Source organism: Eurypyga helias, unplaced genomic scaffold, assembly GCF_000690775.1.
Source record: "Eurypyga helias isolate BGI_N326 unplaced genomic scaffold, ASM69077v1 scaffold4059, whole genome shotgun sequence".
NCBI classification, from domain to species: domain Eukaryota; kingdom Metazoa; phylum Chordata; class Aves; order Eurypygiformes; family Eurypygidae; genus Eurypyga; species Eurypyga helias.
The window spans coordinates 60744-77635 of NW_010272566.1; the positions used below are offsets into that span (position 1 = coordinate 60744).

The 16892-nt window shown below is 48.2% G+C and overlaps 1 protein-coding gene across 1 annotated transcript in view; it reads right to left on the reverse strand.

Annotated features, from left to right (window-relative positions):
* CHSY1 (chondroitin sulfate synthase 1) overlaps window positions 1–8550 on the reverse strand; it is a gene marked incomplete at its 5' end in the record, with an annotated part of 66194 nt that extends 57644 nt beyond the window's left edge. Inside the window, one exon of the mRNA XM_010159150.1 lies at window positions 8055–8550. Within this exon, the coding sequence (XP_010157452.1) occupies window positions 8055–8550 (496 nt within the window). The remainder of the gene's footprint in view (window positions 1–8054) is intronic.
* Between the last annotated feature and the right edge of the window lie 8342 nt (window positions 8551–16892).

Below are 16892 nucleotides of genomic sequence, written 5' to 3' on the forward strand. Positions count from 1 at the left end.
CTCCCAGCAAACACTGTGAACTGGCAAAATGTAACTGTAGAGATGACAGATGCATCCTCAGAGGCTGCCCTTGCACGCTGTCAGCCCGAAGAGCTCAGGGCTGGCCAAGGCAGAGCCACCCGCTACGTACTGTTGTCTGCAAAAGCATCAGCAAAGCCTCCACAGTCACACTCAGATAGGGCTGGCTGTAACCACTGTCTAAAGCAACTCTGGGCAATTACCTGCGTTCATTCGCCCGAAGTTCAGAAGCAAATGATGTTTTACAGCAAGTTGTTTTTATAAAAGTAGCAAATAATCAAACCTCATCATATCTATTCATTTAAAAGATCCACTTTTTGTTTCTTCTAATAACTCAACATTTTTATTTTCAAAAATCAAAATATTTCTCCAAACACCATACTCCAAGTATAACACAGCTAGCACCGAGAGCATCTGAGCTGAATGTGTTTCTACCATCCCTTCGGTGACCTCAGCTAGTTTATACTAAGCCCCTTCCCCACATCATCATTTCTACTTCCCATCACCAAACAAGTCTGGCTTTTCTCTCCCATGCTTACAGGCTCCGACACCTCCGAGCTGCTGGCGCTTTAAGCTGCATCCAGAAGTTGGCTCCAACAGATTGAGAGGAGAAAAGCAAATATTCTCTCCATATTTACATAATTAACATCCCCCCAGAAAACCATCCAAGTCACAGTTCCCCTCTACAGATGTATCAGCTAAAAACTTCCCCACTGAGAGCCCCAGCTGAAGACGCTTCAGGTCCACTTCAGCTGAGAAAGACTTTTTCTGCCTAGTCACATGGGACATTTCACAGAGATTCTGTTTATACAGAGGTAGCCATGAAGCGGTTTATTCTCCCACCCTCATCTTTTGTCCACAGCAACAAGCACTAAATAAAATGGAAAAGGAAACTTGCCAACCCAAAGTTTGGTCAGACATAATTCACCTATGGGAGAGAACCAACTACACAGGTTATTATTACTGGGTTTGGAATTTAACTATGTCCTTCCAAGCTCTCCAGCCACATGGGATTCACCCCAAGAGGCAGTGCAGCACGCAGCTCTGATCGCAGCCCAACGCCCCTTCTTCCAAGTCCCGAGCTTCACAGCCCAGCGAGCCATAAAGCAAGAGTCTACTCTGCAAGAGAGAGGTGGCCTTCCCACCAGTTCAGGAGAGAAAAATACATTGGGAATCTCTCGTCTCAGACCTCCCTCCCTCTGCCTATCCCCATTGCTGCTCAACAGAACACACTCAAATCCTGAGGAATCTTCCGTGTGCCTTAATTAAGAAACTGGGATGGTGAGCTATTTTATTAGCTCTTTGTCCTGGCATGCAATGAAGGATTAGCCTTTCCTGACTTGTCCTCAAGATAACAACTAATCCTGATGGCTCCCTAAACTCAACAGGCTGCACAGATCCTAATTTCTAATCGAACCACTGCACTTCAAAGGACAACAGCCGGGGAAAAAAGCACTACTGCTGTTTGCTGGATTCATGGCTGAAGCCTCTTCAGAGCCTGCACGACACCAAAGTCCCCATTTCAGCAACCCTCAGCTCAGGCATTAAATCAAGTCACCCAGCTAACTAGGGACAGATTACCCATGTGCTCACAACAACTAGGTCAGTCTCAAACAGCCTCCATGGCCTGGGGAGTCATGTCTGTGTAAGCACAAATCACAGAGCTTTCCTCTGTTAGTGATGGCCAGCAGAAAGTCAGCAAGATCCAGACACAAGTAACTTTGGGACAACACTTCACGTTACATACAAAGTGGTTCTTGATTTCTACAAGAAACCTTTACCAACCAGGGTTCAGAAGTCACCGAGAAGTGACTTAGTGCTGTCAAGTCAGTTTTCCCTCTTTGAAATATTTGGTTCTCAAATATTTAATCATTTTCTGAAGTCAAAGAGCTAGGTCAGGACTTGGGTGCAGATCTGAGATCTCTGTCTCCTATTCCAACCCCTCCTAACCCACACCTTGGTTTCACAAACCCAAACTGCAGCCTTTGCTCTCTCCTTTGACCTCTCTGCCCTCCTCCTCAGCAAACACTGCTACTAAAATTAGACCACATGGTTCATACCACACTGCCTCCCACACTGTCATCACAGACTCCCTGTCACATCAGCCATGTATTTTAGTCTCACGCTGAGCCCCATGCATCACCTTCCCTGCCCAGATAATGCTCTTCTCTAGTCTTACCTGTCTGTCCTCAGACAAAACGTCATTCCTTATTACCTTCATGAAGCTCGAGCTCCATCCATCCCCAGAATGGATGGCCATCCATTTCCAACTCACTCTGAAGCAAACAGACATCTCTAAAGTGTTTCAAAGGTAAAACTTAGTGCTTGAGGAAAGCTGATTTATAAACATCCATCATAAAACACTGTGTGTGCTTGTATCCTCTTTGCACACACACACGCTACTTACATCGTAGGCTTCTTGAATGAAGAGGTGCTACATACATGGCAAGAGGCAAGTATCCCTTGCTGCCAGGGTTTGCTAAGTTTCTATGCTCTGACATAAAAAAGAAAGTCCCAGCTTTGAAGCTGGGACAATAATAAAGCATCTGATTTCAGAATGCAGCTGAATGCAGCTCCCACCACAAAGACACGTCAGTCTTACATTTGCTGCCTGGAGCCCGGGGTTCAGGGAGCAAGAACGACCAAACATCACAGCCCAACGCCCTTGCTCTGCAGAGACTGCGGCGAACCGAGGTGCTTCAGCGCTCCCTGCCCAAAGCACCGCCTCACAGACCCATCCTGCCCTGCTCTGAGGTGCTCAGCTCTCGCTGCCCAGGTCACTGTGTGCCACATGTTGTACATGAGCCAGCTACAAACTGGCTGAATCTCCTTTATCGTTCATAAAGGAATGTTCTTTCTCAGCGGATAAAGCAAGGGAACTGAAGGTCAGTGCTTAACAGTTGCATCTGTCCCCAGCATTTCAGTTCTGATTGATCGCTGTGGGTCTTACCTTTTTTTGACGTTTGGCTATCTTAGAGAAAGCCATAAACTTCAGTTTTGCTCATGGGAGAGCCCATTCCAGAAACAGCACGTTCTGGCACTGCCAATGTACTCGGCAGATATAATGTGCACTTTAAGGGCTTTCCTAACTTCAGTGAATTTCAAAGTAGCAATTATCTTCAATTACTCCAGATGAAAGACCACACAAAACGTTAATTCAAATCCCCCTTCTCCCAGAAGCCCCCTGCTATCCCCAGTCACCACTGCCCTGCTTTTTCCCCTCATTAATGCCCAAAAGATTGGACCTACTCTTCCTTGATGCCCACGTTTCCTGATGCGATCGCTCCCTTTCTCACAGCTTGTTTTCCATGTGTATTATAAAAAATCCTGCCTCGCTTCAGGACATTTAAGAGTACTTCTTGCTGGTTTGAAGGAAAGCACAACCCCCCTCCACACAGACACGCTGCTTCTCACCTAATTTCTCCCACTACCTTGATCAGAACAGAAGGAAAACCAGACCAAACAAGTGGGCATTTGTATTAGCAGTTAGAGGTAGCTGCTCCGTTGGATCCTGCTGTTTCTATCGTGCTGTAGGACACGAAGCAGTTGGTATCACCTGAAACCAAAGTGTGTCAGAAGGGTTTTATTACTGAAGAAAACAATGGGATACGTATCAGCACTGCCTTGATTTCTACTAGCTACAGAGAGCTTGTATTAAAGTTACCAGCACTCTTAAGATGAGGGTATTAAACACAAATTAGAGCAATACTCAGCAGCAGAGATGGAACAAGGCCGAAACAGCACTAAGCTGAGAGCACTGGGTTCGTAATTCAGAGAGGAAGGGGTTGGAAGGGACCTCTAGAGATCATCTAGCCCACCCCCCCTGCCAGAGCAGGATCCCCTAGAGCAGATCACACAGGAACAAGTCCAGGGGCTTTGGAAAGTCTCCAGGGAAGGAGACTCCCCCACCTCTCTGGGCAGCCTGTTCAGGGCTCTGTCACCCTCACAGGGAAGAAGGGTTTCCTCATGGTCAGGTTGAACCTTCTGCTTCCCAGTTTATGACCGCTGCCCCTCGTTCTGTCACTGGACACCACTGAGAAGAGCCCAGCCCCATCCTCCTGACACCCACCCTTTAGATATTGATAAGATCCCCCGCAGCCTCCCCTTCTCCAAGCAGACCGACCCATCTCTCAGCCTTTCCTCATGTGGAAGATGCTCCAGGCCCTTCATCATCTCACCGGCCCTGCGCTGGACCCTCTCCAGTAGCTCCTTGTCCTCCTTGAGCTGAGGAGCCCAGAACTGGACACAGCACTCCACGTGAGGCCTCACGACTGCAGAGTAGAGGGGGAGGATAACTTCCCTCGACCCGCTGGCCACGCTCCTCTTAACGCCCCCCGGGATGCCATCGGCCTTCTTGGCCGTGAGGGCACACTGTTGGCTCCTGGTCATCCTGCTGTCCACTAGGACTCCAAGGTCCTTTTCCCCAGAGCTGCCCTCCAACAGCTCAGCCCCCAGATGCATTTACAGGAAACATTAGACTCAGAATGAAAAGCGAGATTAACAGTATGTCGGGATGGTTTAAATCGCAGGTGAGAGAGCTTGTCATCGAAGCTGAAACCCGTGCACGAGAAATCACAACTAGTCTGTCAGCCACGCAAGAGGAACCAGAAGAACTGCTGGCGGGAGGAAATGAGAAGGAAGAACACTCGAATATGTAAACTTTTCATGAGAAAAACACCCATCACTGTGCCAGAGGTCCAAAATCTCAGTATCCACTAGAAATGCAGAACACTTCCCAGAAGTTCAGTACAAGCCTTTTGCACCACTCAAGAGGAAGGACTGCGCTCTGTAACACTTCATAAACCATCAAGCTCCCACAGGGATGCTTCGGTGATTTCACCGCTCCATTCTTCTCATGATTTTTTTCTTCCAGTTTGCTGCGTAAAATCCGTACCTTTGGCTGCTCCACCCTAGATAGGGCTGAGTTTTACAGCTATTTGTCAAACAGCAGTAACACTCTCGGTTTTGTGTTTACAATGATGACAATCCTTGCCATAAAGAACTTAGATTTTAAGAGGCACGTCTCATCCCTGACTCACTCGACCTTGTCTCAAGTAGGGCAACAGCTACAAGCCTGGTCACAGGAGCCTAAAATCCATCACGGGCTGCCAACTGCTCCTGAAGCAGCAGCCTGGGTTTGTCAGACAAAGATCCAGGGAGCTTCAGTTCTCCTCAGGCTCACACATGGTGCTGCTGCCTCTCTTCTGGGGTGAGATGAAACAGGAAGTCCAAAGAATCATGGTGTCAATTCTTTTACTCTATTTGCTGAAAAGCTCCCGACGGCAGGAAGAGCGAGAACAAATCTTTACAAGTCTTGAAGCGGGCAATAAGCGGTGCCACTAATGAAGTGATCTAAGAGGCACCGCAGAGAGCTGCAAAGTGGCAGAAACACAGGAAGGGGGAAAAAAGGGTTTTGAGACAGACTGCTGCGAGCAGAGAAAAAAACACAGAGCCAGGCCTGGAGACGCATTTGGGCACAACACCAGAGCCAGAGCCAGGGAAGATGAGCAGCACAGTAAAGACATTGTGGGATCCCAAAATCAGAGAAAAGGGGGCAGTGACACTCACGGAGATGAGTAAAACGACTCTGGGCACAGAGCCCACCGCAAGAACAGTGCAGGGAAAAAAATGAAAACACCCACGCTGAGGTGGCAGGGCTTTCCATGTCTGAGATGCTAAGAACGAAAACCAAGAGCGGGGGGTGATGCAACGACCTGGGCTCCTCGTTCGTGCTGCCACTTGAGACCCTGCAGAATAGGAAGTGCAAGAAACAGAGAAGTTTGAGGTTTGGGTTTTCTGAGGCTAACACGGTTTTGTTTCCTAGGTTTCGTGCTGTTGGTGCTTCCCGTTTGAGAGAAATCATGAAGAATGTGGTGTCTGTGCCCCTGCAGACCAGGCACAGATAAACTTTTTGCTCTGTCAGAAGCTCACTGAAATACAACACTTCGCATTTCACTTACAGTGGCCTGTTACTTGATGCTCACAAATGTACAAGACACGGAAAACGTCGCTTTTACACCAAGCCTTCCTAGCATAGCTGTTACGACAGCTGTGTTATTTCACACAGCTATTGCTTTATCTTAAATAAAATACCAGGCACGTTTAATCTAGTTGTCGGGGCAATGAGAGGACAAGGTCAAAAAAAGGAAAAGATGACAGGTTTTTAAATTTAAAAGCTTCAACTAAATGAGAGTGGACCTATTCCTCGCAGAAGCAGCGTGCTTTCATCACCTAAACTCTTCCCTCTCCAAAACAGCTGAGCCTTAACATCTCATACTCCGGGGTTACTGCTGAACATCTTATAGTTTATACAGTTCACACAAACCAATTTTAGGTAATTCATGGCACTTGGGAGAATCCAGCATTACAGATAATTTAACAGAAGCTGATCAAAACACTGACTTTGAGAAAAGCCTGATCTGATTCTGTGCAGTTGTGTGCTACTGTTAGCTAGTTTATGCTAACAAGCCCAGATTTGATCATATTAAACCCAAGAAGTCTTTGCCAGTTTCACTAAGACCAAAATGCTGACCTTCAGGAAGTTATCAAATGACACATGGTACAGGCATTCACACCAAAAGTTATTTCAACTCAGAAAGTCTAGGGTAAAAAATTTATGCTGCTAAAAACTGTGGGAAAAGTTCCTGACTCCTGAGGAATGGCTAACCGTGACATGGGCAATACATAAGCTAGTTCTAGGTCTGTAAGCAGGGAACGTGAAGAGTCACTGTTAGTCCAGAAAGTCTTTATGAACAAAAGATATGAATGAATTACTGCAGCTGGAAACCTCTTTTCCCTTCCTCAGAGGCTTTCCCATCACTGAACTGTGAACTGAAACAAAGCAACAGCTTTTGGGGGCAGAAATTCAGTGTCAAAAGTTTAACCCAAGTCTTTGCCAGTCAGAGAGCGGGTCAGCAGCAGTATCTGTCGTCATCTGTGACCACAGCTCCTCTGTCACATGGGCAGAAGAATCCTCTTTACCACATCTCATAAAAGGACAAAGCCATAGTCGCGCACAAATCATAAACATTTGTGTAAAAAGACAAACTGTTCACCCCCTCTTCTGCTCTCAACTTCTCCTTTATTTCTAAGACAGACCCACCAGCATTTTCCCTGGCACTGGAGGAGAAACTGCAGCTCAAGCGCGGCAGGTTTTTTCAATCAGACAGTCTGTAAACACCCAGGACTCACTTCAAAGAGCCCCGCGCACCCAGGCAGGAGAAGCCCCCCTTGTCCCCGGGAGGAGCCGCCAGCCCCTCACATCCAGCAGGAACAGCAGCAGGACACTGCCACAAACAGGCTGGGCACTCTCTTTTTCACACCCCCTCCAGGAAGCCAAATTAGCAGCCACACCGGTGGTTTCGGTCTAAGAGCAGTGGCTTGTCTCTGCTGACGTCAAGGACCTGCTGAGCAGGCGTCTGCAGGATGGGGCTGGCAGCGAGTCCCCCGAGCAGCAGCGGATTTGGGCTGCGGAGAGGCTGGGAGGCAGCTCGGCACACGGTGCCAGCCACCACGAGACATCTCTGCCACGGCTGTAGCTTGGGGAAAAAACGGTCCCTGCCAGGGCAAACATCTGTCGGCGTTGTGCATTTCAACCGCAGCAAGAAACACGGCAATTGTATCATCTGTTTCCCACCCAGACACCATGACACACCCAGCTGAAGAAGATAAAAGAGGTTCGGACAATCAAGACTGCAGGAGCCCGTGGCCATTTGGACTTAAGCTTATTCTCTTTCTGTCTAAATAAAAGTAGCTTATGAATGATGAATGTTCCTCCCCTCACCCCAATGCGTCTAGTGTCAGGCTCCATTTCCCTCCTTACTGTTGTGCTTCCGTATTTGTGCAGGTCTCTCCCAGGGTGAAACTTGTAGGAAACAAAGAGCGTAGCAACCGTGCAGCCGGAGGGCCATGCTGCGATGGGAGGTGAGCTCCGGAGGAACTGAGGCACAACAGCACTCCCCGGCTGCCAGCCGCTCCCACCCTCCCTTCCACCCCCCTGAAAACACACACCTCATTCTCCGTGCCCTCGTCCTTACCTCGTAGGACCACACACACTGCACTCCCGCAAACCTCCGGACGCATCTTCCCACTTCCACGTCCTCGTGGGTGGTGTACATCTCTCGCAGGCACTCGCCGATGTGGGGCACCATCCGCCGCAGAACTTCCCGGCTCATGATCACTCCTGGTCCCCCCATGCAGAAGTTCTCGCCCGGTTCCAGCGCCAGCTTCCCCATCTCCTCCGTGGTGCCGAGGCCAGTCTGCCCAAGAAAGAGGGGCTCGCTGCTGTTCAAACTCCGCAGGAAGTTCTCCAGTTTGTCCCCTTTGATGTAAACGTCGTCATCGGCTCTCATAAACCATTCGTATTTGTCCAAGTAGTGGTCATGCATGTATTTGAGCATCATGAAAGATTTCTTCTGGGGTGGGTAAGAGTCGTCTACACCGGGAAGCGGCACGATGGGGATGGGAATAGAAGTGTCCGAACCCTCGCTCGAGAAGAATTCAACCTTGCCAGGAATGGTTTTGGACCACGTTCTAGAATGGAAAAGACAGTAAGGACTAATTAAGTATGCAAACCAAGGCAGGCAGAGTGCTACCAGAGACCGCTCAAAGGAACTACACTTCATCTGCTTTACAAATTTTCTTTTTAAATGCCTCCAAGGGTTGTTTTTTTTTCCCATGCAAACAAGGATATTCATGTGGCACACAGAGCAATTGGTCTAACACCAAAAAAAATTCTGACATGACAAGCATCTGAGTATCATCTTTGCAGCTGTATCTGACAGAAGAATCCAACAGCAGTAGGTTGCTAGCGGCAGGCAGGATTTCTTAAGCACGCTCAATATTGGTCTAACAGCTATTGGTCATGAGACAGGAGCCAAGATGGGCAAACAATTCACGTACAACTGGATTTAATGCCTCCAGAGCTTCCCTGCAAATTAATCAGTATCATATCCACCTCGCAATCCCCTTAATCCCCCCCCCAAGCATTCAAACACCCGTCCAGGAGTACTGACTTCCAACGAGTAAACAGCTGCAAATTTCACATGAACCTGCGAGGAATCGGTATCCAACCAAACAGCAACTTCTCCAGATGCTACGCGGAGAAGCAGGTAGGGCTTTGACAGCGTTAAACGTGCCTGCCTGTTTGCGAGAAGCACAGAGCGTGGTAGCAACAGCAACCTCAAATGGGTCTGGAAGGACTAGTAGAAGAGTAGTCCGAAGGGATGCGTGCAAAACACGCCATCCCTACAGAGGAGCCGGTGCTACCCACACCCGCGCCTCCAGCAGCTTCCCGCACCCTTCGGATTTCAGGAGAGAGGAACATCGCAAAAGAGGGGCCTCTTCTGTGCGAAGCAGCCCAGCGATGACATCTGCTCCACACCTTCCGTGCTCCTCTGCCAAAGCCAACCCATCTGCGTGGGCAAACTGGGTCACTGATACTGGAGGAAGAGATGTAGGATGATTCCTCAAGGCAGACTGCAGAACATTTAACCTCCACCGGGGAGAATTTTCAATCATGTAACTGTTACAGCCTTGCCCTAAAAATCATGAATATTAAGCTTTCAGTACCTTTTTCTCAAATTCTACCTGGGGAAAAGCAGAGTTCGCTTATCCCTCACAGAAACTCAAAGAAAACTATTTTAATTGGTAAACCAACAACTTTTGCTCCTTCTTGCATAAGGGGAGAATATTTTCTCATTATTTTTGGCAACAATGCTCAGAATATAACCTATACTCAACGCTGAGGGTGAAAACACTCTCAAGGTAAAGAACACAGCATTCCCTCAATGCACCACTGTCACTTTTACCAGCTGCCACTCAACGTGGGTTTCTTGCTAAAAGCAGTGCAGATTTTGGGCAGCACAGACCACCTGAAATTTGAAATCTCCAGGATCAGCTACCATACAAAGTCTGAAATGTAGAAGTATTTCAGAAGAGTTGTTCCTTAAGCACCACCCGGAAACACGAAGGTATTCAATTCATACTAAGTAAACAACCACTTCGACACCTTAGCAGCTACACACTAGTTCGGCTCTGCGTAACGGATATCGCCCAATTACTTTAAAAGCTTTGTCTGCTGGATTTCTTACTGCTGTGGGTAGTGTTTCAAAGGAAGAGTTTAGAACCCAGCTTCCCAGAAAAGCCCAAGGTAAAGCCAGTGGAAACATTCCTGTTGACTTCACAACAGAGGTGATGAGGTCTTTAATCATCAGTGATGAAATTAATGCATGGTACTACTGGTTATAAAGTCACATCCTGCTAAAGCACTGGAAACTGCCTGTTTTAAAACAAGACATCCTCCTATCTTGAACTTTCACTGACTATTAAGGAAGTTACGCTGTTTATTTTCTGACACCCATACTACACGTATCATCTACTACTGAATGAAAAGAGTACTCGGTAAATTGCTCTTCCCATATCAACTCCCAGTCTAAGTTTAAAAGACTTCTGCATTAAAGGTACTTGACGCATTCAAATTTTAATTTCATCGAAAGAAAAGGCAGAAGAAGCTACAGAGAAATGCAGCTCATCGCGTCCACTGTGACCAGCTCAAAATGCAGCTTCGGGTGGACCCAGGACACTTCCCAGCGAATCAACAGGTGAAGTTATTAGGTAAAGTCTTAGGGAACTTTTTGCTTATTGTCCTTTTTATTCAAAAGCAAGCAATGAATCTTCAGACTTGGTCTCCATATCCTGAAAGATCTGCCTCTGTAATGATTACAACCTATGGACAACGCAGGATGTCTTCTATCACTCCAAGCTTTAGCTCCTTTTGGGACTCTTCAGAAGCAGTCTTCAACACTTTTTTTTAGCTACAACCCCTCCTGTTGGTTCCCAGTTTAAATTTACTCCCTGCTCTCCAATCAGGTTCCCACCCCTCGGGACACCCCTAGGTATTGTCCAGATAGTAGTTCCCATTCAATGAAGGTGGATGAACATCCACAAACCCTGGCAGGTTTGACTTCCAGCCTTCATCTGGCATTAAACCCCTTGGCTCAAAGCCAGTCTGGCCTCATCTTTTCTTGGATGTGGGCCATATTTAAGTTTCATACTAAAACAGGAGTAAACCAGAGAAATATCCCTGCATACGTGGGATGTGCAACGTTACTTCAGCCTTGGGATCTCACACCCAGCACAGCTTGACTAAGTCTTTGTTCACTTCCTGCAAGAACGCAACTCCTAGGATGAGACGACTTGCTGTGTCATTTGCGACGGTGGCTTCGAGCGTTTGTTCGAACTCAGACACACGACATAGGCTCCCACATCAAAAAAACTGCCTAAGCGTCTGTGTCAACGTGAGCGCCTGTGTCAACGCAAGCGCTGCTCGGCAGAGGCTAAAACAATGGGAGTCACCATGCGCTGCTCCGTAGGGATAAGCCACAGCTCGCTGCTCCACGTGGCCCCTTTTTGGGGAGAGAATGCAGAAAGAACAGTTTGCTCAGGAAACGCTGCACCCAGCCAAAAGAAGCCAAACCACAGACCGTAAGATGAACTGCGAGTACATCTTTCTGACCTCAGCTATCAGCAGAACCCTGGTAAATGCAGGGATGATTCTCATCAAAGCTACTTTAAAATGTTTTTATCTGACATTGCAAAGAATCAGACCTGGCTCCATCCCAAGCGAGTCTGCAGACTGCCGTGTCAACTGCTACGTTTCTTGCCCATCTCCAGTCCAGCTTACGGTGCCTGCTCTCAGGTGATGGGCAGCAACCTGACCCTTTCAGCTCCTGAGGCACAGAGCTCTTGTCTCAGCACCTTCCTGCTCCTGTGGCCCACCAGCACCCACTCCCACCGGCTGACATCGCTTTCCTGGTTAAGGCTCCTCTAACATAAGGCTTGCAGATTGTATCTGCAGATGAACTGTATGCCTGATCATAAAAAAAGACAAAGAAATACATTTTTAGCAAGAAACCTGACACTTTTCTTTCCCTCCTGAGGGCTTCCCATCACCCTCAGCTGTTTAAAGGAAATGTGGTCACAAGACTTGAGCCACCAGACATACTCCTGTGTCTGTGCCTGCAGAGACCACCTCCCCGACAGCCATCGCCCGTGGCCTCCGCCAGCTTATGCACATCTCAGCTCTGTCCGCAGAGAAATATCAGGTTCTGAATACAACCGATACGTGTACCAAACTGCTCATTTGAAAACCCAGCACCTGAACTGCTCCCACAGATCCCAACCTTATCTCCTCGGTGTAATCTGAATCTGCTTGGTTAAACAGGAGGGTGTGCATGAATCACAACAGCCAGGCTCTCTATTACCCTCCCCTGGAGTGGCGCTGAAAACACACACGACGGCGTGCGACCTGGTTTCTGGCAGTGCATATAGCTCCAACAAACTCCAAGCTCACATTGACCAAGTTAGGTGACGCTTCCTCAGAAGTAACCTTTTAGTTAGGACCGCTCCGGCATGGGCAGCTACCAAGTCAATTTTGCCATCCCGTAGCTGGCTTTGCGCACGGGATATCCTGCGTGTACCCTAATCCGAGCAGGTCACCAGCAAACTGGGTGTCAAGGTTTGTAAAGGCAAAGCTGGTACAGGTACTCCTCCAACAGAGAAAACTGCGTGCACAAAAACAGTGCTAAAAAACAGTATTTCCTAAAAAGTGACTACAGCTTTTTACCAAATGTTGCCATAAGTAATTTCTTCATTTAAAAAGGAATTTTTAAAGCATAGCTTGGAGCAAAAGGAGCAGAGACCTGGAATGTTTTATCTCCAGTTTCCAGTGTTGATTATTTATTTGTATTACCTTGCTTTGTTATGGGCTCTGCAGACTCAGCAGAAGCACAGTCAGCGGAGTTCTGCAGACAGTGCTGCCTTTGTAGAGACCCAAACTGGAGATGATTACAAAAAACCTATTTGTTTTTTTCTCCGCAGTTTGGGAACCTCCCCTAGAGGAGATCAGAGAAACCATTTCAAGTTTTGAGAACTAGTCATCTTGTATAATTATGCTGAAGAAAATCAGAATTTGTGAAGAACTCCGCAAGATAACGGACCGAAAAGGCTGTTTTCTTGAATACACGATTCAGCTAAATTTGAGTCCGAAGTAGGGCCAGTTTTGCGTAAGCCTTCTTCAAGGTCCCATCTTCCCAGCAACGCTTGCTACAGGGGAAGCAACAAACCACAGAGGAGGCCGAACTGAGCATCGACACCAGCACGCTGCTCCTGCACGTGGTACTGCAGATGACCACGAGCGGTCAGAAAAACAAGCTGGTTTTTAAAATTTCCAGACAGGTTTAAGTTTCTCAGTTAAGATCTACATTACAGAATTCAGGTTTTGGGGGCGAGTTCCCTTCAAATGTTTGCAGGACAGCTTGGCATCTAGCTTTACCCGAGAATCCAAGCAGCTTCCACAGCTCCTTAAAGTCCTTTGAATTTAAACTCCTCCAATTTAAAGTGATGCCAGTTTTCTGTCCATGGATATCCACCCACCTTCCTTGTGGAAACAGGGACAAACTGATCCTTCATCCACAGGCACAGACACTCAGTGGGTCAGACTCAGATTAAGGCACAAGCATCCCAGGGGTTCGGGGTATGTAGGTGACTTAGTTTCTCCTTACCCCCCACGTACCAACGCCAGTTGCTCTCAGTGCATTTATTTCACACCATTCCACACACATTCTTGCAAATTTTAGGCAACTGCTTACTGCTTGGAAAGCCCAAGGATGTCACGCTTCTGTTAGCGGATGCAAAAGCAGGACACACCGAGTTCTCACTACTGCAATGTGATCAAAACATTAGGCAAAACGTGCATCGTGCTGTCGCGATGTTCAAAGTCACTTCACGCGACCAGAAAGGACCAAAACCAAATGCCACCCAACAGCCTCGACCTAGGCTCTGAATCCAAAAGAAGCACGAAAATGTGGTTCGCATTACACTTCTGCAGCAGCTACTGCGGGCTTAGACAGATAATACAACCTCCTTTAGACCCCAAATCCTCCTGGCTGCCTTTCACTTCAGCTTTTCCAAGCACTCAGGTATTTAGATTCCAGGGCAGTCTGTTTCCTATAAGCCACCACGAACAGCGTGGCAGCACATTTGAAACGGAGCCTCCCAAAGGGCATCCTTCTCCCGCAGGAGCAGGACGGCTTAGCACGAGCCCTGACACCACTCGTGGGCCTCGTGCGTGTGGGCTCGTGGCACTCGATGGTGCCGTGGGGACCGTCCCAAACTGAGAAGCCCTGCGGCTGTGTTCCTGCAGAGATGCTGCCAAAGGCAAACCCCTGACATCTTGCCATTAACTGCATTCACGCTAGACTCCTGCCACGTTTCCCAGGAAATCTAGTTGCTACGCAGGAAAAAAAAAAAAAAAAAAAAGGGGGTTAACTGCCTGATATTTCTGTTCCTGAGACAGCAGATTTAAGTCTTCTGGGAGACCACTTATTCCCATCCTCTCCTTCCTGCAGCTCTTTTAGGACAACTCCCCTCCACTGCAAAACCATCAGCACATATTGTGCACTTTCCCTGAACCGCAGCCATACCTTAACTCCTTCCTGCACGGCTCTTTTCCTGACTATTCCTTGTCCTTTGATGTGACACTGCAGTTTCTGCTGCTGCACTTCACCGGCCTCCTGGAAGGGAAACTCTGCTAACCTGGCTGTCAGATGCAATAACTGCTGAAGCTACAAATCTGCCCTCCAAAAACCTGTAGATCTAAAGCTTATTCTCTGCCTCAGAGACTACAAAAGCACAACTGTTTCAAAGAGCTGGCGTCTCCTGAAAATCCAGCAGGCCGGTTTTGCCTTCCAGTGGTCATTTTGCCCATGATTGATGTTCAGGAAGTGGATTGCTTCCCCTCTTGTTAGACCCTATCTGGATTCACAGCAGCCAGGATCAGCGAATGCTTTCCGCTCCGGTCCCTTTCAGCCAGGTCTGTAAATGGCCTTTGAGCCACAGCAATTTGGAGGTATTCAGCCTCTGAATCCCTAATTCCTTTCAGCGCTCTGGCTAGCGCAGTATCAAGGCTCTGCACACGCTGCCACCCCGGGAATGCCTTGCGAGCAGCTTCCCATTCCACTGGCTGTGCCAGCGATTCAGCTCACCAGGATGCTTTGTCAGTGTAGTAATCCCAGTGATTGTCTGCTTGAGTACTTCATGGCAATCAAAAGCCATTTAAGATTTCAGGTTTGTCTTCCTCTTCCCCCTTTCCCACCTTCCCCCAAAGATGTCTTCCTGTCACCAGGACATTAGCTTGTTTCTTTTACCAACAGAGAGGAGGAAAACACTTTTAGCCCTACCGCAACGTTAAGAGGTTTCTTTATTCATCCCTTCCGAGAGCGGACGTCATCTCTAGAGGTTAAACCAAAACAGCAGTCCAGTAAAAAGCGATACCCAGACCTCATTCCAAGGCTCGAAAGACCCCAATTCCATCAGCCGGATTTGTTAAGTTGCATCTTTATTGTGTGAGCAGATGTTGCAGATGTGGTTCTGTAAACCCAGCTCTCCCATAGCACAGGACAGTTGAGCAAGCTCGGGCAAAGCCAGGGACAAGAATCCTTCCCTCCCCTACCAGCAAAGGGCAAACACTTCACAACTAACACCCATCTCTGGACAATATCATGATAAATTTCCCTTTCTTGAATTCTTGATGCAAAATCTGATGGATGCTAGACAAACTGTTCTGCCATAAAACCTGTTACATGATGACCGCAGCCTTTCTGTATGCAAATGTAGATTACACGCTCCTGAGATTTGCAATCCAAAATGCTCCATCCCACACAGCGAAGGATAATACACAACCCTGAAGAAACAGATTCTTTCACTCATTTCAAAGCATCAATCACGCATCCTCTGTCACTTAATTACAGGTCTACTGCTGAAAGAAGGAATTAAGTTTCCATGAAAACCATCGTTGGTGAACAATATGCCTCAGATTGCCCAAATTAAGCAATTTCACTGCATTTGATGCGGATATGGAGAGCTACCCTTTCCCAAAACCAGGGCCGGGCAGGGGGAAGAGGAGATGGACCGTCTTACACGGTTTTGCCATCCTGTTCTTACTGGCCAACAGGGCCAAGCACTTTTCAGCCTGGGCAGGCAGAAGATGGAGAAGGGTTTGCTCTAGTACAAGACTTAAGGGGATGTTTTATTAGAGAAAGATCTGCCCCAGAGCTCCTGGCTGCTCCTCTGACAACACTAGCTGTGCAGCGCTCAATCAGAGCCGGGATATACCCGAGCTGACATTTTAGCTCTTAACTCTTTCGGATTTCCCGAGCAGGCTTCCCGCGCAGCCTCCCAGCACTGCCTGCTGGCATGAACGCCGGAGCAATAAGCATATTTCAAGCAGAGCGGAGAGTTTCTCCAAAGCCACAGACACGTCTCTCGCAGAAGAGACGATTATCCCGACGCTGCCGAGGCTCTGGACACAAGCCCCGTTAGCACGCGGCGCTCGCCGGAGACCACGCCACGGGCTACGGCATCGCGCAAAGCACAAAGACTGCCCCTGCTCCAAAAACAGGTGTGCTCAGGTAATACACACGCGGCTCGGAGACATCACCAGCCCCAAGCCAGGCGTGTTTCCCCATTCTACCTGGTCCAGCCTTAGCAACAGCAAAGGGTGGCTTCACTCTTTGTTCCCAGATGCGTTTTCTGGGTCTCATTCCTACACACACGCTCTCGGCTTGGCGCAAGGGTCTTTCTTTTCCCTATTCAGGGAATAGGGAAAAGAAAGCGGTCTCCAAACTTTATTATCGGGCTGTCGGCTCTCTCCAGAAGCAGCAGCCAAGGGCTGCACCAGCGTGACACGGCCATGCCCGAGGTGGAAGCACTGAGGGAAGCACTTGGATGACCGCGTCTCCCCAGGGACCATGGTAGATGCCCCCTCGCTATGGAGGGGCTGCCTGACCCAAGGGTCCACCCGCCAGGTACCGGCT